At 39.7% G+C, this 26,079-nt stretch overlaps 1 protein-coding gene across 3 annotated transcripts in view; it reads right to left on the reverse strand.

Annotated features, from left to right (window-relative positions):
* Positions 1-251: 251 nt before the first annotated feature.
* B4GALT6 (beta-1,4-galactosyltransferase 6) overlaps positions 252-26,079 on the reverse strand; it is a 67,794-nt gene continuing 41,966 nt past the window's right edge. Inside the window, exons 5-10 of one of the 3 annotated variants that reach the window (XM_077900354.1) lie at positions 20,675-20,823; positions 14,821-14,937; positions 8,016-8,203; positions 4,704-4,826; positions 4,331-4,432; positions 252-3,730 (exon numbers count right to left, since the gene is read on the reverse strand). In XM_077900354.1, the coding sequence (XP_077756480.1) occupies positions 3,583-3,730; positions 4,331-4,432; positions 4,704-4,826; positions 8,016-8,203; positions 14,821-14,937; positions 20,675-20,823 (827 nt within the window). In that variant the 3' untranslated portion in view covers positions 252-3,582. The remainder of the gene's footprint in view (positions 3,731-4,330; positions 4,433-4,703; positions 4,827-8,015; positions 8,204-14,820; positions 14,938-20,674; positions 20,824-26,079) is intronic. The other 2 variants (XM_077900356.1, XM_077900357.1) reach the window with 2 other exon arrangements.

The following is a 26,079-nucleotide window of genomic DNA, read 5'->3' on the forward strand; positions in this document are numbered from 1 at the left end:
TGTATTGATGAAAAATATTTAAATGTTATTGTGTCTTCTTGGAGTTAAAGGTATGAGGAGATCACTAAATGTATTGAACTAAAACTGTTGCAAAGACAGATACAGTGGTCCCCTTAGGCCGCTGTTGCCATCCTAGTACAACCATGGTATTCATCAACAGTTCACCTCAAAATCAGGAAAACAAACACAACAAAACCCCAGATAACCCCAAAAAAGTTCCTGAGCGAAAATAATTACAGTAGCACACGGAGTCTTTAGAACATTATATTTCATAAAAGACAATGATAAAAAAGTACAAACATTTCCATGAGAAGCGAAAAAAAAAATGGGAGTACAAGAATTACTAGCATTTATTTCAGTGCATTTATGTAGAAGCCTTTCAGATCTAATAAATAAAATAATCTTAAGTACACTTCCTCTTTCTGATAAACAACACTATGGCCACTTGAGATCTCTCAATTGGCATACTTGCAAATACAAGGCAATAAACCTAGAGCGCTAATATTTGTCTGAAAAGTACACAGAGAAATATAACAGATACAAGCAGAGGCCAAATAAAATGACACAAATCTGCTTTCACTTGTAGGAAGCCTCCAAAAGAAGGACAATCTTGAATTGGTTATTTTTCCATTTTGTTTTAAAATGGATATCAATATTTTGGTTGGAAAAGGAGTCTAAGCAAGTTTTTAATACATAATTATGTATTTGCATAATACTATAAATAAGTTTTCTTATTGAACACCTCTTCACAAAATACAAATTTAAATGTAGATTTAAAAAAATACTCATGTGTACACTTTTCCCTCTCTTTTCTACAAACAGGCCCATTAATCATTACTTCTCTCTCCAGCTGAAAGGCACTATGTAACTTTCCCAGTTAGTGCCTTAGGGACCTCATAATAGCTCCATGTTCACATACATATATTCCTTGACCTTGAAACTAAGAAAGACAATTGATAAGTTATCAGAGGATGTCTTCATAACTTTAGGTTTCAACTTGATTTTATTTGTTCAGAAATAAAATACTTTTTCTGTTGACATACCTCGCATCACACTTGATACAGAGTAGGCAATCAATATATGTTCACTAAGAAATCTACCAAATGTAACAATAAAGAGAAATTTGCATTTGCAATGTATTCGTTAATTTTTATGGAATAGATTTATTTTCATAAAATGAAGATAACTGACCAAAGCTCTCTATCACTCTTAGGAAAACATATAAAAGTCTTTCTTTATAGGCAAAAATCAATTTTAGGTGTGCACTTAAAAAGCAAAACAAAACAAAAAAGGGGAAAAAACAAACTAATGAGATGATTTTCATAGGATGGCATATATTATTCAAAACTAAAGAGAGCAAAATAACATGGCTCACTCATAAAACAAAAATTGCTATTAGACTTAATCCAAGAAAATAAGGCAGATACTAGTAGAACTGAGTTCTTCTGAACCTGTTAAATGTGTATCAAAAAAATGAGGATTCCAAAATGTGGGCAGCTCCACATCAAAAAGCAAAAAATATGTTTTACAAATAAGACTCAGAAACAGCCCTAATTTTCCCCACAGTTAAAATATGTATTAAAAAAATATTTAACTATTATTGGGTTAATTATGCTCCTATGCCCCCACTATCTTGTTAGTGATCACAAATGTTAACATTCCCAACCTCCTTTCCTTTCACCAAATTAAAAAAACTGTATTGGCTGTGAGACCAAAATGAACAGATATACAAATTCTGAACAAATCTCTTACTTTTCAGAAGGTTTGATTTTTTTTGGTGATTTTGAATACCACCAAAAAAAAAGGAAGATAAATATTTGGGAACTACTTCTAGAGAAATAAATATGGAAAATTCTGTTTGGTATCATAAGGGAGATTGATCAGTTTTCTCAAAGTGTAAGAACTTCAATTATTTTATTATTTGGCTTGTGGTCATTTGTATTACCAAAACTGCCATAAAAATTGATACTTCAAAATTAAACTTAAACCTGAGATAAATAACCACATTTCTGTTTTAGATGAATAATCCATGAGGCAAATATGATCCCAACATCCCGCATAGATAGATTTCTATTGTTCTTCATTGTTTTTGAAGATTCACTTTATAGATACATAATTTTTTGTTTTAAATTTGTGAAAATATCAAGGTATTTCCTAGAATCTTTGGTTAATTATAGTTGACAATTTTCAAAGGAAGGATATTGTTTGGTTTTGCCATGAGAACTTCATCTGAATTTAAGATAAAATAATATCCTGGATGTCAGGTAGTGAGACCTGTTCTCAGAGAAGTGTCCTATTACATCAGTGCATTTAAATAACTGATTATATATTTTAATATAATTCTATTAAATTAGTTCAGTGAGGCAATTTTAAGGATACCAGAAATGTAATTTCTTAAAAGTGAAAAAAATATAGTTCTAATAAAACTGGTTGACATTAAAGGTTCCCCTCAAAACTTGAAAGTCTATGAGTCTGAGAATTAAACTTAAAATTTGTTTTTATCTACTAAGCTTTTATCTTCATAAAAATAGAACATTTAATTTCTTCTCTAATAGTATAATTCATTTGTATATTATAGGTACTATTGGGTTTTCCATAGCTCATTCTTTTAAAAAAAATTGTTTTGATTTTTTTAAATGATATTGTTTTTTTGGCTCTTCTGAACTAGAAATAATAAAAGTGCTGTTCACTAGGAATTAAAAAAAAATACAGTGTACAAACACACACAGCTGCTAGAACATTGAGGCATGAAATCCCCGACAATCACACCAAAGATACATGAAAGACAGTTAACATAAAGAGGTCCTTTATATCATGTTACATCCCAACGTTTAAGATTTTCTTGGTAATACTCATGCAATGTGCATAAACAATATGGTTGTGATTTAGCAAAATCTGATGAGATTGCAAGCAAGGAAAAAAACAGGTAATCCTGGTAGGAAGAAAAGCAGTTTACATCCCTTCTTCTTACCCTTTAAGACCCTAAGAAAGCTGTGACTTCTTCCACACAAAAGGCTGAAGGTCTAAAGCTCAAAACTAGTATAACAGTTTACTGTAGTAGTTGGGTGTCAATTATTGACAGTTCCTTCATTTCACACAAGGGTTAACCTTTTTTAGTGACATAGATTTGCATTGTTTTTTTCCATGCAAATAAAAAATTCTATAAAAGTCCAATAAAGGCATAACCAATTACATGCAAAACTGCAACACACCTTCTTTTCCAACAATTTGAACACATTAATTTACATCACATATATACAAAACATGTTTAAACAGAAATAAAGCATTCTCTTGAATTAAATTATATATTTCAGTATAAAAATTTTCTCTTTGTAGGGAGCTCTCTCAACGTCCAGATTTCAGCAATGGCATCGGGTCTCTGCGTGCTTGCCATGGGGGTGTGTCTCAGAGAAGAGGATGGGTGATCGAATCTTATCCCACACTGTAAACAGTGAGGACTGCTGGCTCTTCTTCGCACAGATCGGGGCACTGTGACACATCCATTCACTGACCTCCAGGAAGAGTATGCTCCAAGTTTATGATCCAGCATTGCGGTCGATCTTGCCATGAGAGCTATTTCTTTTAATAGTCTTCAATTGGAGCTAACTCTGGCATGAGGTTTACAGATATATTTGTATACAACCTATCAACCAGTATTTTTGGCGTATATATTAAATTGTTCAACCCATCAATGTACTGACGCTCTTTTGAGTATCTTAGCAATTTATACCTATAGGGTTAGAGAAAAAAGTGAAAAATAACATTAACACATTCAAAAAAGAAAAACTGACAACAAATACGCTCGCTCAAGGTCATTCTTATAATTACAGCATTTAAAACTTTTTCAATTTTTGTCACGCATAATTAAAAATCTTTCTTTTTTATTTATTTTTTATTTTATTATTTTATTTTTTTAATTTTTAAAAAATTTTTTTAAAATTTTTTTTATTTTTAAAAATCTTTCTAAACCATTACTAAATTAGCATTTTTACTAGTCTTAAAAATGCCTCCTGAAAAAATCATTTGTACACTTACAATTTAGACATCCTTAAGAAATAAATGTTTTATGAAATACTACGTTTTATGTTAAGGAAATACTTTTTATATAAATAGTTAATTGGGCTCTTTAACATAACATAAATATATACGTATATCTTTTCAAAACAAGCACAAAAATATTTTACTTCTATAAAGAAAAATAAAATCAACAAAAAAAATTCCCTGCAGGCGATTTTCTGGGGGCTGCAATGTTTTTTTTTTTTTTTTAACAAAACTTTCATACATTAAATAATTTTGAAACCTTGTTATCTGAAGGTGATATTAAACTTACCGTCCTAAAAACTGGACTTCACCTCGATGGTGATGAGGAATAGACTTATATTTTCCCAAGTCTCCCTCTGGTCTTGTTACATTATATCCTGCATAGTGAACTCTATAATACATGAAAATAAAAAAATAAAGTGACATAAAAATTATGTGAGTTCAACTTGAAATGCAAAAAAAAATATGCTATCATTGGAGAGCTGTCCATAATTTCAGAAGGCACTCTTAATGAAGAAAGGCAGAAGCACAAAGTAAGATTTAGGAACCTCAAACATTTTCCAGCCCCCAAAATCCTTCCTCAGAATAGCAAAGTGCAATTTAACTAACAGAAAGGAAACTGACACAAATTCGATGACCAAGCAATTTGTACCTCAACATACCTGTTCCAAAGGTCATCATCTTCTCCTCCCCATCCCCAGAAGGCATTAGGAAAACCATTGATCTTTCTGAATTGCTCCACTGTCAGGCCACTTACACCACCAAAAAATTCTTTATATGGTAGACTAAGAAGCAAGCAGAACACAGATTTCTAAACATGAGATCCGAGCAGTCTGCCATCTGAGATGGAGTTTTCAGTCTCACAGCGCCTTTGCATACTTTCCATATCAACAATTGTGCCGATTCAATCATATTGTGGGAAATGTAAAGTACACCAAGAAAGAAAACATTTTCACAGTCTAGTGAAACATCTACATGTGTGAGGTAAAACACTTGTGATAACTGAAATTTAATATTCAGTATTGTTCCTTTGTAAGACTCACAACCCAGTGTTCAAAAATGCATACGATTTCCACACACCACACTAAACTTGATTAATATATCAATAGTTATCAATGCAATGTTAGATGCTGTTAAGCTAATGAAGTGTTCTAAATTAATTGAACTTAATTATAAATGTGTTATTTATTACATTAACCAGGATAAATAGAAATTGATAAATACAATGCTAGCATTTAATTTTGAAATGACTTGCTGCCTGCTCCTGTAATAATCATACCTGTTTGGCATGATATCATAGTACTCATGAAAATTTACAAATATATTTATTTTTGTAATGTGCTAATATTTGGATAAATGACTTTTTTACTGAGATATAATAGACACAGAACATTGGATTCATTTTAGGTGTACAATATAATGATTTCACACATTATATATTGCAAAAAGATTACCACAATAAATCTAGTTAATATCTGTCACCACACACAGTTAAAAAGTTTTTGTTTTCTTGTGATGAGAGCTTTTAAGATCCATTCTCTTAGCAATTTTCAAATATACAGTAGAGCATCGTTAATTCTAGTCACCATGCTGTACATTACATCCCCAGGACTTATTTATCTGAAACCTCAACTTTGTACCTTTTAACCCACTTCAGCCACCATCCCCCCACCATCACATCTGGCAACCACCAATCTGTGCTCTGTATCTCTAAGTTTGTTTGTTTTTTTTTCTTTTTAGTTTCCACATATAAGTGAGATCATACAGTCTCTCTTTCTGAGAAATGACTACTACATTTTTAAATTTGGATTTTATTCTCCTTACCTTTCCCTAACTCGTATTTGTAACTTTGTCAGACTAAGTTGTTCAGGTAGATATAGACTGGTTTTCTGATTTCAACATAGCATCCCTACACTCAGTCCTGAATAAATCCCTCTGGCCCCAAATGTGCTATTGGGAAGCTGCATGCCAGAGCCCTTACCGAGGTCAGGTCAATGGCGGGGGGGGGGGGGGGGGGGGGCGGGGGGCAGCAGGGAACACACGACCACGCACAGCATCTATATAGCTCATGCTAAGGGAGATCTGGCCAGGACTACAGCAAAGCTGCTTCAGAGGAAGGGAGAGAGCAGATCTCAATTTTTTTGTTGGAGGACTCTCACCCCATTCCCCGTGGGGAAGAAGTGCTGTGTGCTAGCTGAGATCTTGTATGGTCACAGAGGGTAGGAGAAGCAGCTCCTGCACGGAACTCACTGGTATAGAAGAAAGAAATCTTGGCCCACTGTGGGCCAAAGGCACCCAAAGACAGTAACAGCAATACTGATCCCAAAGACAATCACACTGTCCCAGGAGACTGGGAGAGGCTTATGTGTGGGAAGTAAGGATTCTAGTTATAAACCCAGTTGGGAATAAGCATTCATGGCACTGTTGGGTTTCCCATGCTAGTTAGAGTATTCTTCCCCAGGCTAGTGGTTTGGGAGAAAGCAAAGATCAGTAGATAGGTAAATATGGATATGTGTGTGTGTGTGCTTTCATTAACATGTATACATTGGCAAGCATATTAATTCCATTTATTGTTCTGCTTAAGTGAAAACAACCAATTGCACTATATCCAGTATTAGGTAAAATGAAGGCATAACAAATAAACTAAAGAGAAAACAGAAGCTCAACAAAAAATCCAGTAGTACTTATCTCACACTGACCAAGAGGAGAGAGTCACAAATCTGGGGACTGGAGCTTTCTGGTCCTTAGCCGTCAGAGTGTGGGTGCCATTATGACAGGGATGCTCCATCGGGCTTCACCCATGGCCTGAAGTCTACCCACTACCAGCCCTATTCCTTGGTCTGCCGACATTCTCCCTAAGCTGCATTCTAATTTCGACTCCAACTTCCAAGATACTCTACTAACCCTGGGATTAATCTAGGTAGATATGAGCATCATTTACATTAATACTTAATCTTTTCAAGTATGAAAAGTTAATTTAGAATTCTTAGTTTATATGACCCATATGACTTTTTTTTTTTAGTGAAAACCATTTACTTTGAATCTAATTTGACTCTAGTGGCCTAATCAATACCGAGTTTCCAAGATTCTGAACTTGGATTATCTTCCCCAAGCCTGCAGTAACGACTAACTTGGGAGTTCAGACACTGTAATAAGAAGAAAAGGTTTTCTAATAATAATGACCAGAAGAAAAAAAAAAGGGCATTCCTTTCCTGTTCTAGTGCTGATTCACCTGGTCATGTCATTGAGACTCTTTGCCTCCCTCTATTCTGTGGGTCGGGCAGCAGGCAAAACTGTGATGTGGGTAACATCTCCCCTGCTCCAAGCTACTCTCTCTTTTCTCCACATCCATCAGCTGATGAAAGCTGTAATGACTTGCATGCTTCAATGCCAATTTAAGTTACTGTCACAGCTCCGCTGACTGTTTACATTTCAAGGTATGTGCAGTCAGAGAGCAAAAAAAGTCTGCCTCTTACTATTAAAGGCAAGACAAGAACCTATAACCTAGAAACAAGTTCCTTGCCCTGAAACAAATCACTGAAAAAGGGAAAGCAGAAGGGAGCCGCCAGGGCTACGTGCATGCACACAGGGCAGGCCCAGAATGTGCGACCTCCTGCAGCCCTAGGGGTGGACTCTATCACTCCAACGGACAAGAAAACCAGCAGGCAGATATATAAGGGACTCACCAGGTCCTATCACGGGTAAGTGTGCAACCAGAAGTTAAACCCATATTTGCTTGACATAGAACCCAGGTTCTCTTTCCCATCGACCCACATGCAGACCCCTGCGTGAGGAAGTACCTAGATGGTGAGCAAGTGACTACATCCTGGCTCCCTGTGAGGACCAAGCAGGGCTAAAGATGCTCTTAGGCTTTTGAGCCCTTTTAGATCCTGGCACCTTAACAGAGCTACCATTTCAATGATACCATATTGTAAAGCTATTGTCTGATATCAGGAAGACTGCGTATTACTCACATATACATGTATTTATCCAGCTTTGCTGCAAAATGACGTGGCATTTCTCCACAACCGTAATAGTTTCGGTCATTTTCGGGTAGATGATCCACATCATGGAAGATTACGCAGTCCCAGACACTGTCTTTCATGGCCTCTTTGAAGCCCACGTTGAAGAGCATTGCACGGTTAAAAGGTTGTGTGCCAGTCTTCACAGAGGAAAACAGAAATGTAGTCAGGCTTTGTCATCTGACTTTTTTCTAAGATTTTCTAACTTGCTGAATCACAGTCAAATAATAGTAGTAAATACATCCAAATCAACTAGATAAAATAAAAAATACACTTCAGGATCTTCAAATATACTGTTTAGATTTACTTACTACATTCTTTTGTACTTTGGTTACATAAAACAAAACACTGTTATCGAGTGCATTTACAGTGCATTTCTGTCTTACCTCAAATACATCAGAGTATAGATCATTTATGACCAGGAGAAAAATATAAAGCCATTAAAAATAATACAGGTTGTAGTTTTTAGTGAAGCTTTCCATATATGCCAAGACTAAGAGAAGCATGAGATTAACTATGACTGGACAAGGAGTAGGCCTTTGCTTACAGAACAAGGCCAGTGAGAGCGAACTGTACTGTTAATGCTTACGATAAACACACATTTTCAGAGACAAAAACAAGTGGAACTTATTACACAAAACCCAACTTCCTTTATTACAGCCATTTTCCTTTATTACTAAGAAAAAATATATTAAAATGCCTGGGCAACAAACACTTCCCATTTTTATCATTTTTGCTTATGATACAGACCAAGAACACTTTAAGGGACAAGGAAATGGGGACTTGTTATGCAGAACCCAACTTCCTATGGAATAGCCACTTCCCTTTATTTATGAGGAAAATTATATTAAGGTGCAATGGCAATTAAATCGCTTCATTCTGTATCTGAAGGAAATTAAAGCGCAATTACCCACACCTTTGCCATGTTTCTCAAAGCCATTTCCAAACTAGCAACAAAACAGGATGATGACCAAAGCAAATGAGCTACACAACACAGGCAGCACCAGAGGGCTGCCTTCAGAGTGAGAAATGACTAGTCTCTCATCCCGAGCCCTGCACTAACCTGAGGTAACAGAAATCACTTTATATTTTGTAGCTTCTCTCTTCACCAATGAAAAGAAGAATAAAAAAGGAAGGGGATAAAAATTATAGTGTCATTGCTGGCACATCAACATCAGTGTGAACAATCTCCTTTCCTTGAAGGTCTAAAAAAATTGTTTTTTATTAAATGTGGACATAAAACTTAATGGCTTATAATAAAAATAAGTTGTCCTATGTCTAACCCATCTCCATCTTCCAGAAGCAGAGCATTTCACCGCCTCTGGTGGTTTATTCTAGTACTTCTCTCCATATTGCAAGGTAATGAGAGTTGCGATATTTCCTCGCCTCATTAACGACAGACATTGTCTACTGACTTTGTACGATGGCCACTGAGGATTCAGACCACCACACTCACGGCCCCTCCATCCATTTTCCCAATATAGTTAGATCATAACTTTTGGCTAAACCAATAATTTTTATATTATTAGGACTGCATAAATATTTCCTGAGTGCCGAGCGAATCATGACTCTGTTTTCTTTTTCAAACTGGGATTAATAACTATCTTCTGTTTTCTATGTAACTATTATTACTCTGTACAAAAGCCCCAATAGATATGCCTTGTACTTATTAATAACTGATGTAATGCAAACACATCTAGTCATCTATCAATTTGTTTTCCACCCCCTCAAGCCCAACACCAACTGCCACTGCCCTGGATTCTTGCTCCAGTCTGGACTGGTCTGACCTTGTACCTCTCATCCTAGGACTTCTTCGTCCCCCAGGGTCACTCCTCCATTCCCTAATGTCACCCCTTCGCTTCTGGTGTCACCTTTCTGCTCCCGTGGCATCACCCCTCTGTTCCCCAGGATCACCCCTCTGTTCCCTGGTATCACCCCTCCGTTTCCCAGGATCACCCCTCTGTTCCCTGGCATCACCCTTCTGTTCCCCAGGATCACATCTTTGTTCCCTGGTATCTCTCCTCTGTTCCTTGGCACTGCCCCTCTGTTCCCTGGCTCACCCCTTCATTCCCCAGGATTACTCCTTCATTCCCCACATCACCCCTTCCATCCCCGGCATCATCCCTTTGTTCCCTAGCATCATTTAGGACTTGGCATTCTCAATTTGCTGAGGTACATCCTTCAGCAGCTTCCTACGTAAGGGTTCATGGAGGGAAAAAAAAAAAAAAAAAATATATATATATATATATATATAACATACATATTTTTAATAACATATACACATATATATGTGTGTATATATATAAAAATATATATATATGTGTGTATATATATATATATATATATTTCATAATGAATGCTTGAAAACGCCATCAGTCTACCCACATGCCTGACTGACATTTTGGCTGGGTAAAAATTTCTAGGTTTAAAATCACTTTCCCCTAGAATTATAACAGCATGGCACCACAATCCTCTAGCTATCAGCATTACTGAGAAAGTTCATATGACCCTGATGAATAATCACTGCTAATTCTTCCTACAGAAACTTCTTGAGAGCTTCTCTTTTTAAGTTGCATTCATCCAACTTCACAGTGGATCTATCTTTGATTCATGTGTACATGTGAGTCTCTTTAACCCAAAGACATGTCTTTCCTTCTGGGAAATTTTCTTATATTATTTATTTATTTTTCTTATATTATTTCTTTGGTCATTTTCCCCCAACTCCCTCCCCAGTTTTTTTCTGCTCTATTTTTTCAGCACTCTGATTAGCAAGTCTACTGCCAATTGTGAACAGGGAATTCTGAGGGCACTGCACAGATGCCTCATCTCTACTCCGTGACGTCTGGGCTTCCAAGGTGGCTCACTCACAGCCAGCAAGACACTGCTGCCAAGCTGGCTTCCCCTCCACCAGGCTGCTTGCGTCCTCATGACCTGGGAGCTGGCTTCCCGGAGAGGGAGCCATCCAAGAGACCGAGGCACAAGGAGCAATGTCTTCCACGACCTGGCGTCAGAAGTTGCAGGCTGTCACTCTGCAGTTTGGTCACCGATGCAAGTCGGACCTTATTCATTGCGGGAAGAGACCACCCAAGGGCCTGGTTCCACAGAGGCAAAAATCCTTGCAGGCCATGCTGGGAGTGGTTACCCCCGTGACATACTGGTAGCGACTGATCTTAATTTCTTACGTTTTGAATCTATTTTAGGAGTTGCTTTCTTATCTTCCAGCCATTCTATTCAAAGTTTTATTTTGTTATGGCATTTTCTTTTACAATAACATCCTTATTCTGACTACTCTTCCTTTATGATGGCCTACGTTTGCAGATTCATTATCTTTACTCTCTGTGGGTACTGATTATGAGCTGTTGTTCTTTTAAGATTCTCTCTGTTTCTTTCACTGTCTCTATTCCCTATACTCCCTCTTGCTGGGTTGGTTTTGTCTCCTCTTGTGCAAGCTTTCTTCAAAACCTGAGAACCCTTGGCATTCATGTTGGAGTGTGAGGCACTGAAAAGCTAGGCAGAGTCTCCATGTAGGTATGCAAGGACTGTGGCATCCCACTCTTGACTCAAACACACCACACACGCACATACAGGTGCACAAGCAAATCCCTAAACCAAACTAAAATAAAAAACTGAAAGCCTCATTCCTCTCCCTGTGTCCTACATGTTCATAGCCCAGAAAATGGCAACATTCTCATTCAAGACACAAACTTGGGCACTGCCGACAATTCTCCATCGCTCACAATGCACATCCGATTCATCAGTAGTAACATTACTTTTCAACCCAAGGTAGCCCGAACCCCACCACAGCTCACCTCCCCCTCCATCACCACAGCAGTGCAAGCCCACATCTCCTCCTGCCTAGACAGCTGTGAGAGCACCCTAACTGCCCTCCTCTCCACCCTTGCCTCACTGCGCCTACACTCACCACAGTCATCTTTTCAAAGCCTCCGTTAGGTCATGTCATTGCTCAATTCAAAACCCTCTAGTGTCTTCCAGCCTCACATGCAAGAACCTAGGTCTGCACCCTAACCTGTCAGGCCCTCCATTATCTGCTTCTCACACCCTCTCTGACTTCCTCCCTAACATTGCCCCCCCCCCCACCCGCTCCAGGGACACCAACCTCTGCACAAACACACCATGTACCTGTCTGGAATCCACATCCCATCACATGACTCAGGGCTGCCCCAACTTCACCTCCTCCAAGAGGCCTTCCCTGAACACACTATATAAAAAAGCGTATATCTCTCTCTGCCCTGACTTTTAGTCCCCAGCATTCCCTGACATAGCACAAATTACTTATTATTGCCCATCTCTCCTCCACAGAATGAGGGGCCTCACCTTGCCGTGTTCACTGCTGTATCCCTATTGTTGAATGAAGGAAAGGGTTTTGTGGAGGTGATAAAGTGATCAGCTAGCCTCTTCCTTTGGAAATTTCTAAATATTAGATTAGGCATCTTTTTCCTGGGGCTAATCTGTTTCTCTAATACAGACACTACTCATTGCCCTGCCTCAGTTGAAGGGGTTGGGGGGATTCATACCTCACTGCTGGCTTCAAAAAACCAGACAGAGAGAAGCCCTGAGGGTCCCGAGGGTCAGCACCTGAACTTACTTAACCCCTGTGCTCTGAGGCCCCCAGCTGAGCTGGGCCAGCACAGTCTGGACCTCCTCTGATGTGGTTTCTCCAGAGGATAAACTTTTATTTTTTATAAGACACAATGGAGTAATCACCTAGCAACACTAGCAAAGATGAGGAACTGGGAATCTGACTGTTTTGTAGTGAGACTTTTGAACAGTCCTGTTACTTTAGCCCAGTGCTTCAGTCCATCTGTGACATCTTTCAGGTACCGAGACCTGCAGGCGACTGTCCAGCAAACTGACTCAATGCCGATCACGATCGCCTGCAACAAGCACGTGGTTTTGAACATCTTGTGTTCTATAAAGGGAGCTGTTAGTGACCTATCTGCTTCCTGACTCCCAGACATGTGTTGAAATCTCTCAACAATCATCTATCTCTCTGTCCTGGTTTGAAAATTTTTTTTTAAAAACTTTTTTCTTTCACTCTCATTTTAGGAGTTTGAAAAGGGGAAGTGGTAAATATGTGTACAATCTTCTATATTTAACTCAGAGTTCTAAGCTGTTCTTCAAATGCTTAGCACTTCTGGGCACCAGTCCAGCAGAAACATCACTCTTCTATTTCATATGTGGTAAAAATGTTACTACTTCAAAACCACCCACTACTAAATACACAGGCCTGAATTAATATTGATCAAGGCTGAGATTTAGACATAAGAGGTTTATAAAAATATGGATCTTAGTTCCTTTGGAAAAGTTGCTTCATCACGTTCACAAAATAATTCAGTGCTGCTGGCCTCTTAGAAGACTATGCCTTTAAAAACATAAACCCAGAGCCCTCTTCCATAGCTCAGCTGGTAGAGGGAGGACTGTAAAAACCCAGATGCAGACATCTCACCTCGCAACATGCTAAGGGGGCTGACGTTTCAAAAAAGGAAACTAGCAGTTGGTAAAACTGACCTAGAGGTTTTTAACTATGGCTACCATACAAGCTAAAAACTTTTATTTGTTATCAGGTTAAAGAGAATCAATTTTCATAGTATAGGTTGTCAGATTAACAAGCACATGTGCATTATACGCATCATTGCACAGGAACAAATCACCTTAGCAGGGTGATTGCATACAGAGAAGCATAGGTTATAATAAATACCAAGGATTTCCTGGGGGGGAAAAAGAGAGGCAAAAAGCAAAGAGCAGATCTAGAATGAGCCACAAAAGAGGTGGGATAACATATTATATATAATAATCTTAGGAACAAAACTTGAATGTGTTCCACAAACAAAACAAAACAAACCCAGAAACACCTAATAACAGAAGCTAGGTCACTTTCTGTCTACTGATAAGTAAGGAAATACATTTTTAGTCATGTTTAGTGTAAGTAAAGAGTGGGAGTATCATGATAGAATGAGGTTATCAATGACAAAACCAAACTTATCCACATGACAATATATTTGAAACACAAACAAAATGCACCATTTTAGAAATGCTACCTAGAAATCACTTATGAAATCCAGCCAGTGCCCTAGGTGTTTGGGAGGTGGGTGGGAGAGAAAGATGACGAAAGATGATACCTTAAGTATAAAACCAGGTAATGATAGAAGTGGAAAAAGCTGAAAGTATGGTAAATATCCTCCAAGAATTCAAGTAAGACTGAAAGAAATTGTATATATGGAATGCTGAGATATGAAAAACATTTATGGAGAAAAAGTTAGCTGATAATATGAAGAATAATTTGAAAAAATATTTCACTTTAGTAGGTAAGAGATGATGATTAAAAATGACAAGAGCACATTAACTTACAAATGCATTAACAAAATGTGGTGTATATAACATGCCCAATCCCAAATGAGAATTTACCCAAACATAAAACCAGATTCGCCTTAAGCTGAACATATTTAATCCTACCATATCTAAGAGTTTAAGTTTCAGTATACTTAGGTACCATTTTGAAAAATATTCTCACCTAGGGAGTGCCTGTGTGGTTCAGCTGGTTAAGCATCAACTCTTGATTTCAACTCAGATCATGATTTCAGGATCGTGAGATTGAACCTCACTTCGGGTTCTGTGCTGAGCATGGAGCCCACTTGAGCTTCTCTCTCAGCCCCTCTCCCCCTCACACATGCTCTCTCTTAAAAAAAAATTGTTTTTTAAATTTTAAATATTAAAAAAAAAAGAAAAATATTCTTACCTGTTCAATGACATAAAAGGCAAATTCCAACCTCTGCTTCTGGAGCATTGGAATCAGATGCAAGAAAAAAATCGGAAGATGTTCATGGCGATTACGGAAAGGAATGAGAACTGCCACCTTTAAAAACAAAATGGTCACATATGTAAATTAACATAACAGCAAGCCCTGGAGGTAAAGATAAAAACCTATCCTTAAAAATTTCTGAAGGTTTTAAAGTCATACTTTTATGGATTTTCTCACCAACAGTGAGAAAAAACAGATATGGCCCTTGCCTTTGTGTCACTTACGGTCTTTTGAACCTGGGGGGGGGCATAAGTGGGCTCTGAGAGAGCCACTCATTTACTTAGATCTTTATCCTAACACCATGAGAAATCTTGTAAATCTAGTAAAGATTTATTAAGAGTGACAAAATCACATTTGGAGATAGCAAAGACCACTATGGAGAGGAGACTAGAGAAAGCCCAAAATAGATTCAGGGAGCTGAACAGGACATTAACATAATTAGCTAAGACAAGAGGTGATGGTTGCCAGAACTGTGGAGAAGGTGGAGAAGAGGTACATGAATTTTTGAAACATTTAAGAAGTAAATTAACAGGACTAGATTATGGATTGGATATAAGGAGTGAGGGGAAGGGGTGTGTCAAGAGAAACTTCTAGGTTTTAAAGTAGACCATAAATAATAAATTCATGGCTTTTAAACTGAATTTAAGAGATTCCACTTGAGTATATACTATCCTACACATGGCTTATCTGGTCTATAGAGTTATGTTTGAGAAAAATAAGGGATAAAACATAGGAGTTTCATAATTATATTGACATTTTTCCTTTAATCGAAATGCACAAATAAATTTTTGGTACATGTTATATGTATTTCAGTGGTAAGATAATACTGAGTTTAAAATGCAATTGAGAATAAAATTACATTAAAATATTAAGCTTAACAAAAAAAGGTAATGTAAGTAGCAGAAAACAGAGAAATGTGTCCTTTTTAAATAGCCAAAGAAATGTGTTTCTTATATAATCTAAAGAACAAAAGAAGAAACACATAAATGGACATTATAGTTTCTCAGCAAATCAATGTTTCTTTTAATAGGAAAAAAGTATTGGAACTCTGAAAACCAAGACTAAAAAACAGCATGTATATAAAATGTGTTCATATAAAATAAGAATAAATGAATATTATCAATCATCACATATTCAAATTCTCTATTTCCTGGATCTAAACTTTGTCATATAAGCTAAGTTGCCCTACAATTTAGATTTTGCCCTTGAAAAAGATGAAATGTTTCCTAAATATTACTTTTCTTAGCATTTCTGAGCTAGGTTGGGTTTATTATAATTGTAAATTTTCTAATACCAGTTGAAATTGTTTTTTAAGGTTATAAATCCTCAAACCATTGGATTTTCAAAGGACATAACAGTCAAAATATATCTAATTACATTATCTCTGCATCACTCTATATTCTGATTTTAAAATAGAGTCTAAACTGGTTATAACAGAATATTTTGCAGGAACATTGAATCTATGATTTACTGAAATTTCACCTACATCAAATTTTTCCTAGTGAATGAATAAATGCGAATAACTGAAAGGGCATAGGTTTAGGACCTAATCCTATTTGTAAAATCAGGATGTGACATTAGATACAGTCAACAGAAAATAGTAACTCTTATTTGTGTATTTTATGTTACCAGGATCATAAAGGAGAGAAATTTTAAATTATTAAAATGGTCCTTTATTTTTAAAAGCCCATAAAGAATAATTTAGCATAACTGAGTCTACACTAGAAACACCACCACTAATTTTCCCCTAATACTGATGAGATAGCAGAAAGACACAAGGGCTGCTATGATGCTGATATTCTCATGTTTATACTGTTTTCTATTCAGTACACGGTAGGAAAAGAAAAAGGCTCTGGTTTCTCTGCCAGTCCCACTGGGGATCCCATTCCCTTTTGGTTCACCTCTTGAACCTGAGCACCACGAGGCTGCTGGAGCAGAGCTACCACACATCTATGAGGCCCTTCTGTCCCCTCCAGCCTCCTGTACCATGGCACTGCTGGCAAGGGACAGCTTCCACTGATGGGGGACCTGTCCACTGCTGGCGCAGTCACAGAATTCCCAAATCAATACAACTCCAAAGCGGTTAGGGAACCTCAGACTCACTCTTAGGTGGGCAAACTGCTATGAAAAGTAAAAGGAGAGCAAGGAGTCAGATGGCTTTAACAGATCCCTACCACTGGCCTTATCTGAAGTGAACAGCATGATAACTTCTGCAGAAAGAAGTAAGCGTCAAGCTTGCCCTTCCTCATTTTGGCCACAAGTTAGCTGCCTAAGACATAATGTAAAAGAGTTATAAAGCAGATGAGGAGAATTATAAATATTTAAGGAAAGAAGCTATTAAACGGCTGCTGAGTCCATATTAATTAAATACAATTAGGCTGAGTGATGAACATATAAGAATAAACAAAGACAAAGTCATAGCCCCTAACACAGTTATCTGTTCAATGAAGCATTTCAAATACCAAGAGTTGGTGTCTTTTTTCTTAATCTTATATGGAAACAGAATATTAGAAAAAAAATTACCAGTGTCTTGACAAATTCAAAATAAGCTGAACTGTTGTCTTAATAGCAAATAAATGTCCTTATTTTTAATGAGACGGTTATCAAATATTTTGAATATGCCTAAAGCAAAGTTTTTATTAAAATAAAGCTAAATGGTATCTTTAAAATTCATTTGGCAGGTCGCTTCTTGTGGCTGTGGAATGACATTCTCAATAGTTTACAATTTATTGTCTGGAAAACGAAGATCTCAGCGTTCTGTAACAATATATTTCAAAGTTTAATAACCTTTGTTTCAGGCCATTTCTTATGTGTGCCTTAATTTGCCGCTTGAGCCACTCTCCTGTTGATGCATCTCCAGTGGAGACACACAACATCTGGTCATGATCTTCTGCAAAATGACACTTCAACTTCATGAATCTCTCCTCATTGCCTCTTATTCAAGCAAAATTATCCCATTCAGTCTGCACTCACTTTAAACCACTGATCTTACTGAATTTATGCACCTATTTTTCAAGCTTGCTTATTTTCTCTTATACTCACTATGAGGAGATTAGCAAGAGAAGTGTTTACCACATACATTTTCCCCAGGTTTTTGTCCTACTTTCACACTTCAAGCACACCAGCAGTGATGGTGTCCCTGAGTGACCCGGCTTCACATCTGCCCCAAGGGCACAAGAGTCTCTGCCATTGACAAAGGGCACAGCAGAAGCTGCTGTGCTCTCAATCTTCTGCCCTGCTTTCAGGTCCATCTTCCTCATCCCCCCCATTCCCAGTGTCTCTAGGAGCTTCTCAAACAGGAGGCACTTGATTTAAAAAGCAGGTTCTTTGTCCCTTCCCACCAACAGAATCAGAATGAGCATTATGTTTGAGAATTGTCATTTTTACCAAACACCCTGGGTAGTTCTGAACAGGTGGTGAAGACTCGTCTCTGAGTCACCTGGGACGAGAAATGGAACCCATGCCTCTGAGCAGATGTGCACAAAGGCAGCTGCCTGGTTCTTTAAGCCTTTAGGTTTTAGACAAAAGCAGTTTAGCAGTTGTGACATCTGAATGGAAAGGCAATGTCACAGGTGACCACTTTAATTCGGAAGTCTAAAAAAGCATCACCATCTTCCTCTCCCAACCCTCCTGGAAATCAGCTTGCTTCCATAAGACCTCCTACATGGGCTGAATTTCCACTTGGACCTCCAGTGTTCAAAAATACCTGAGAACTGCTGAAACCACTAGATTTAGAAGATCTCAGTTCTAAGTTCTAATTAATTGGCCATCAATGAACTTAGTTGGTATTTTTTTAAAAAAAGAAAAAGAACCTCAAATATTAAGAATCAAGCTGGCAGCACAGGTTTAACATAAATCTAGTAATCTCTTCTCTCCCTCTCACTCAGCTTTGTTCCAAGACTGGAATGGGACATGATTAGATTGTTAACAGGCTGGGGACAGGGAGAGGAGGGGGAGAGTCCTTGATTAGTTAAATATGGCAAGTACACATCATCTCTGAATGATGTCCACACTTCCTCTCACTCTTTAGCTGCAGAGCTCAGAACCAGAAACTGTATTCTGAGAAGGGTTTGCGTAAAGTTGAAATAAGAGCAGCATTACCATACGGTTCCTAAGTAAAATAAGCTTATTTTTAGATCCTTGAATTAGATTGCTCCTAGGAACTCCACTTTCAATATTCTCACCCAGTCATTCACAGGGAGTTTACAGTCTACTAAAATCTCTAAACAGGAATTACTTGTCTGTGTGGTATAGTTTCTCCCAGAAAATGAGAAGGAGAAAAACAAACCAGTGTCTGATATAGGACCAATTAAGAAAGAACAAGAATACTTAATTTTCCCAATCCCAAATTATTCTACCATAGTACACCATGCAGACTCGAGCAGGATGCTGCACCCCACATAAATACGGCTGAGGACCAACCTCCACGCTACTCCATAGCTATTGTGCTTAATTATGCTTTTTTTCTCTCATTAGCATTCAATATATATACTCATCACCCAAGGAAGAAAAATAATTTATTTGCCCCGGACACTTTTTAAAAGTAGAATTGTATAAATTAGGCCCTTTTATATATAAATGTGAGAAAAATCAGTCATGAAATATGAAGATACATTTATTAACTGAATCTGACTAGACATCTGTTAAATAAATGATTTGCCAAAATTTGTAAGTGGAATCCACTGTAAAGCAGCTTTACAACTTGTTTGAGGCAAAAGAACACAAACGTTTATTTAATCATTTGTAAGAAGGCATTTATTTATCTCGTAATCTCAACTCAACGGAACTGGGTTTAGTGCTTACCTCAGACAAGATAACATGCTCTGCGTTAGAGATGTAGATATAAATAACATACTCCTCAAACACAAAGAGTTCATGGCCAGAAAAGTCAGAGGGCTTTTATCTAAATTCTCCTCCTCAGCAGTGATTTTGTGTACAAAAAGACAAATATTTTAGCAAAATACAAATATTGAAAAGAGGAATTGAAAACGTTTCCCAAATTAAGGCTATATCACCATCCTTGAGGATAGCACGTTTGATTTCATCATATGTAATTTTCACTTGAATTATGTAAATGTTACTTCCTACCCAAACATCACCACCTTACAGGAATATGCCCTCACTAGCCAATTTGATAGTACTGTGAGCAACTCTGATTTAAATCATAGTTTTCAATTTATTTTAAGCAGCAGAGGCAGACACATTCCCTTATAGGTTTTCAAACAAAACGTTAAGTAGAACTCTGACACGTCAAAAAGATAAAATGCTTGTGCTCCGTCTTCTGAAATAGAGGTGAAGAACCCAAAGTTTTCCTTTGTGTGTCCCACAGGGAGCTCTGAGCCGCCTCTTTAGGATTCTGAGACTCTGAGGGACCCCAGTGTGACACCCACCTGGAAATCACAGTTCCAGAAGCTGGAGGGGCTATGCCTGCCAGTGACGGTACTCATTAGGGACAGCAGCGGGGTACACAGAAGTCACAGCCTCACTTCCAATGGAACAGGAAAAACAAAATCTGCTTTGCAAGCCAATCTCAAGGGAGGTATTTATTACCAGGATCTCCAAAGGACAACACATGAGCCATATGTTGTAAACAAAAAGGTGTGCTTATAGTCTTCACAAGTAACACTGAGAAATCGTACTGGAACTGTGAATACCTACACATGAGATACAACAATTCTGAGGTCTCAAATTACCAAGAGACAGATATATTCTGCTATATATTCTGAATCAAGCACACTTTTTCTCAAATGCACAATAACAATGTCATCACTTATGAGAAAATCTACCTCACCTTCCATCTGGGCTTACAGTCCTTAGGCCTCCAGTGACCTCCTGGCTCAATATCTAAGTCCTTGGAGAAGAGTTGATGAATTTCATCAAAACTGATTTCACTTACGTTGACGTGGAGGATTCCCCCTGGAAGGTCAAACACGTGAAGAACTGTTTTAATATGAAGCAAGATAGACAACAGTCAGTGGGGTGATAGCATAATTTAGTTGCCAGGACAGTACACAGTGTGTTACTGTTATCACCATGTAATTGTTAGTATCACCCCCTTTCGGTTTTAGTTTGGATGATAAATTCTATGATTGCTTCACTATCGTTGGCAAATCAGCCAAACAGAAACCAAATTGTTTAATTTTTTTGCTCTGCGTAATACAGTGACCATTTTACTATCCTTGGGAAATATTTGCATGTCATTACAAATTGGCTTATCATAATTTTACAACTCATTCAAGTATTTTTAAACTACTTTTAACTTCAAAGTCATTGACACGGGCAGCATGAGCACATAGTACCTAAGAGTTAATTAAGCAGTCAGGTTGGCAGGGAGCCGCCAGGTCCTACCTTCTGTGTACTAGGGACACTTTAACTCCTCTGTGCCTCAGCCTCTTTCTCTGTAAAAGCAGATGGTAATACCTGCCTCCCAGTGTGGCTGCATCCACCAGATAAAATGGTGCGTGTGAAGGATCAAACACAGCGTCAGCCACAGGGGTACACAATATACATTAGCTGTTATTACTGTCCTCTACTTTACTCACATTTCTTGAGAGAATTTGCAAACACAACTCAATACATTTATATTTTTAGCACCCACTCAGTATCCCCTTGTATGCAAACCTGGAAAACTATAGGCTTTTAAGATATTCCTGGCCTACTAGGCACTCGCTCTCTGAATTAACAAGTATATTCCTGGAGGTGTTTTTACTAGTAGCTTTTCTGCTGTATACCACTGAAATAGGAATGACTCTTGGATGGAAAGCCATTCCCATTAATTCAATCAAAAACAGAACTAAGAACTTACCGAACTAAGTTCTGTCTCATTCTTCATCTCATTAAATACGTACCAACAAATGAAGTGTCCCTCTTCAAGTCGTCTGAGCCTCAGTGGCCCTGATGCCACATACAAAATCCTCAGCTCCTCCTGGAGAGAACCCTTTCCCTTCCTCCTGTTGTTCTATATTCTAAGGCTTCACAGCTGCCTCTCTCCCCATCCCTCCCTTCTCCCTAAGGAGGCAGGAATACCAGCAGCTTCCGCTAAGCATGAGGCATGCCAGAGAGAAGTATTTTAAAATACAAATGCCTACATTTCAAAGGGTAAGCTGGGGGGAAAATGTGCAATCTTCTCACATCTGCCAGTTCTCCTGACGATGTTTGTGGTCTTTTATAACCAAACACCCAGCCTTTCCTGTGACAAGATTCACCTAAAGGAAAGAGTGATCTATGGACTCACAGAGAAAGGGCAGGTCACCATGTAAGACTGGTCAGTGTAAGTACAGACTCCACTGACAAAAACAGTATCTACCACCGTAATCAATTAAAATTCACACCAATAAATCTGATGCATTTATGGTATGCATGATTGCTACCGTGACAGCCATTGGGCTAAATTATAGGCAGTTCACAGAAGTCACCGAAGCTGGGATTCTTTATGTGCTGTTACACCGATTTCCTTGCCTATTTTCCAGGTTGACAGGACCTGATCCAGCTGCAATCACCGTTATTGTCAGCGGTTCTCTCCAGTCTCATTTAGTCTGTTATCTCAAACACACATGCACTGGCAAATGAGGAGGCAAGCCTTCCAGCTCTCTTCTCAACAGGCAGGCCACCATCTACTCTCTCTAATGCTCCAGGCCCCCAGAGTTCATCTCCCTTCCAACTGCTGCACCAGGCACATTCCTCAGACTCCCTTAGCAGCTTTCCTATGTGCATATTGCTCCTTCCTCTGAAATCCTCCTCTCTTACAGTCTGGAGGCCAAAGACGACCCAGGGGCAAGACATTGTCATGCCAGGGGGACCAGCAACGTTACTCTTTGGCGGTGTGGGGGTGGAGGGTAGGAGACAGGCTTCCAAGACAGGACTGCCACCACTGGAAACAGTGAGAGTGTGATCAGAGCGAGAAGAGGAAGAAGAAACAATAATTTAGTGGGGTGGGGTGGAGTCTGAGGAGACAAACAACTCTGTTTTTCTGAGCAGCTGCCTACGCATTTCAAAGTATGATCACCGAACTCACACAAGAGCCTCAACATTTAGATCAGGATGTGACTTCAGGATTCCTGCCTTAAGTTCCTGCTTTGTTTTTCCCCACAGCACCTTTTAAAATTATCACTTAGAGTTAGGTCCACAAAAAAGTGACCCCTGCCCCAACCACTCTATACGTGATAGGTGCTGGCTACCCTGCTCTATCCCCTGCTCACTCAACCTGGAACAGAGGACTGCCCTCCCGCCAGCTCACTGTACCTCCTTGCTTCTGGGGTCTGTAAGTAAATCTTGTGACTCCACTTCCTTTGTGTGGTGTACCTTCAGTCAAAAGGACCCCTCGGGTTTGACTTCAAAATGGGAGCTCGAAAGCTGAGGGAGCTACCTGCCAACCCCATGTGGAGGGCTTGTGCTCCCGTATTCAGCAGGTCATAATCTGGGTATTCTTAATTGGATATACCTGCTCTGTTTCTCAACACAATGGGCAAGGAGGATAGCATTGTGGGTGCAGGTTGTATCGCCCTATAATGCCCTGGAGCTACAAACAGCTACTAACTTCCTCTCCCAAACCACTCAGTCTCCCTGGGAAGGAACCAGTGCTTGCTGGCAGTCTGTGGAATTGCCCTGCACCACTGTGGACTGTGGCAGACAGGTATGGCCACAAATCCCCACCCTAAACTGTCGCTGCTGTTGAAGTCAGACTCCCCTGCAAAGACAACACTGGCAGGCCCCAGCCTGAGGTAGGTGTATTTCCCATGAGTCTCTAAGCAAGTCCCTGCTATGTATCAGGTCTGGAGAGAATTGGCAATGCTCATATGTGACAGTCCCAGCACTATGCCATCATGAGCTAAATGGAACACTAGGCCTCTGCCTCCTTTTCCCGGGCAGGGACAGGGGAGGCGGGCTATCAGGTCCTAGGAGCCAAGGAGAGTTCCCATACATTAGTGCCCCAAGGGGAGGCTGGCACTGGGCCTCTGGTGTCAGCACCTGGGACTAGGGTGTTGGGCTTGGAAAGCCAGCCCTGACACATGAACTCTACCAGGGGCACCGTGGTGCTCTGGGTGGGCAAAGACTGCCTAGGCAAGCACCTCTTATGCTGCCACATTCCTTGCTGGGTCGCAAATGACCCAACCCCATGGGATGTCAGGAGTCCCACCCCTGGCATGGTACAGCAAAACCAATTCTTACTAAAAGTAGGGCCCCTGAACACATGGCAGCAGGTCCTCCCAAATTCCCAGGTCGGAAAACTAACAGACACTTGTAGGAACCCTGCTCAAAAGGCGTGGGCTGTCTTGAGCAGTATGGCCTATCAACATGCCTAATCACTGGTGCCACATTCTTGAGACTTGGGATACATCAGCTAATGTTGCACTGGTAGAGGCGAATCCTGACCACTTGGGAGGGTTGGCTGGGATAAACTAGAACAGGAGATGGCAGCATGGGAGTCAGGGAAGAGGCAACCTCCATCCCAGGTGTTCCCTGTTACTATCTGTCCAACCAAGACATCCAGCCACCAGTGTGAAAAGAAACAGACAAGTAACTATACAGGATAGAATTGCCAAGGTTTTCTAGAAAAATCTGCCCATGGGAAGGTGAAGAAGGGTGCTAATTGGCTCAGGTCTTTGGGACTGGTTCCCAGCTGTTGGTTATAGCAATTAAGATGCCTGCCCTGGCTGGAGAGGCCAAAGACCCCAAAATTCACAATTTGTACAAAAAAACAACACAAGGTTTCGAGGGTCTATTTTATTAGAGACACCCTAGAGGAGACTCCAGACTTGTCACCACAGCGACAGCACTCCCAAATGAATTGAGCTACCAAGGCAGGAGATGAAAACAAAAAAGGGAATAGATGCTCAGGAAGAGACCTCCCCCACAAGCTCTGGAGTCTGCAGGGATAAGGAGAAAGCAGCTCTGCTTCTCCTAACCTGGGTTTCTATGGCTTGGCACCAGGCCATTCTATCCATCACAGCTATTACAGCTCAGGTTCACTGTGAGTGGACAAGACTAGATGAAGCATACCTCCTCTTATGTAAAATTGGGAAGGATCAATGGGTATATCATGCTTCCACAGCACCCCCCCCCCCCCCCCCCAGGACCACTTCCAACCCAGAAGGTGCCCTTCAGGCCAGAATCTAAGGAGTTCTTTCTTTAAAGACTGATTTTATTTTTGAGACAAAAAGAATGAGAATGAATGGGGGGAGGGGCTGAGGGAGAGAGAGAAAGGAAGCAGGCTCCCCACTGCAGGGAGCCACCTTGCTGGATCCCACAACCCTAAGATCATGATTTGAGCCAAAACCAAGAGTTGGAGGTTTCACCGCCTGAGCTCCCCCCACCAGGTGCCCCTAAGGAGTTCTTCTTGAAGCTCCCCCCTCAATTATAAGACCATACTGTTACAACTCACAACAAGGTGTATACAGCATAAAAGGCACTAGACCACATCAGTGATGTAGCTAGACCTGAAAAAGATAATTTCCCTGAAGGCCATATCTTGTCTGCCCCAAAAAAGCAAATGGCCCCTCTGCTCCTTCAGCTAGTAGGGCTTCCAGGCCCCTTATCAGTCTCCCTAGAGGGGCGGCTCCTGGACTCAGCTTCCTCCCTCATACAATGACTAACAGGCTCTTCTGTGTGGGCAGCTCTGGAGATCAGGGGTCTCTAATCCAAGACAGCTCCAATACAAGTCTGAAGCCTTTGCTCAGGCTTCGTAGGGTCTCCAAAAGACTGCCAGCCCACCACGAGGGCAAATGCTATCACCACTTAGATTCCTCCAGCCCTGGCAGCAGGATCTGGGGTCCCATATACTCTGACCTCCGAAAGTGGAAACTGCCAAGGACGCTGCCCTATAAACCCAGCAGTTCCCTGGAACTTGTCTCTCCTCTGGGGGCCAATCACCCATATAGCTCTCTAATTATCCACTGGGACACACATAATAGACGGTTCCTCCCATTCAAGCCTTCCAAAAGTCTTAATATTTGTATACAATAGGCAGAAATCAGAGCTCATTTCGGGGGGGTCGCTATAATTGTCAGGCATGTTACCAGGCTCAGTGAAGGCTGTTTCCAAGTTAGTGGCCTACCAAGCTGATTTACTGACCCCATTCCCATTCGACCAGCAGAAGGGCCCCATGCATCCCTATGGCTTGCTGGGCCTCTCTGATGCTCACTGCTTTCATGCAGGACATTTTGCAGTACACTATGTGATACTTGGCAGGAGCCCCTC

The sequence above is a fragment of the Canis aureus genome, chromosome 6 (assembly GCF_053574225.1).
Source record: "Canis aureus isolate CA01 chromosome 6, VMU_Caureus_v.1.0, whole genome shotgun sequence".
Lineage (NCBI taxonomy): Eukaryota > Metazoa > Chordata > Mammalia > Carnivora > Canidae > Canis > Canis aureus.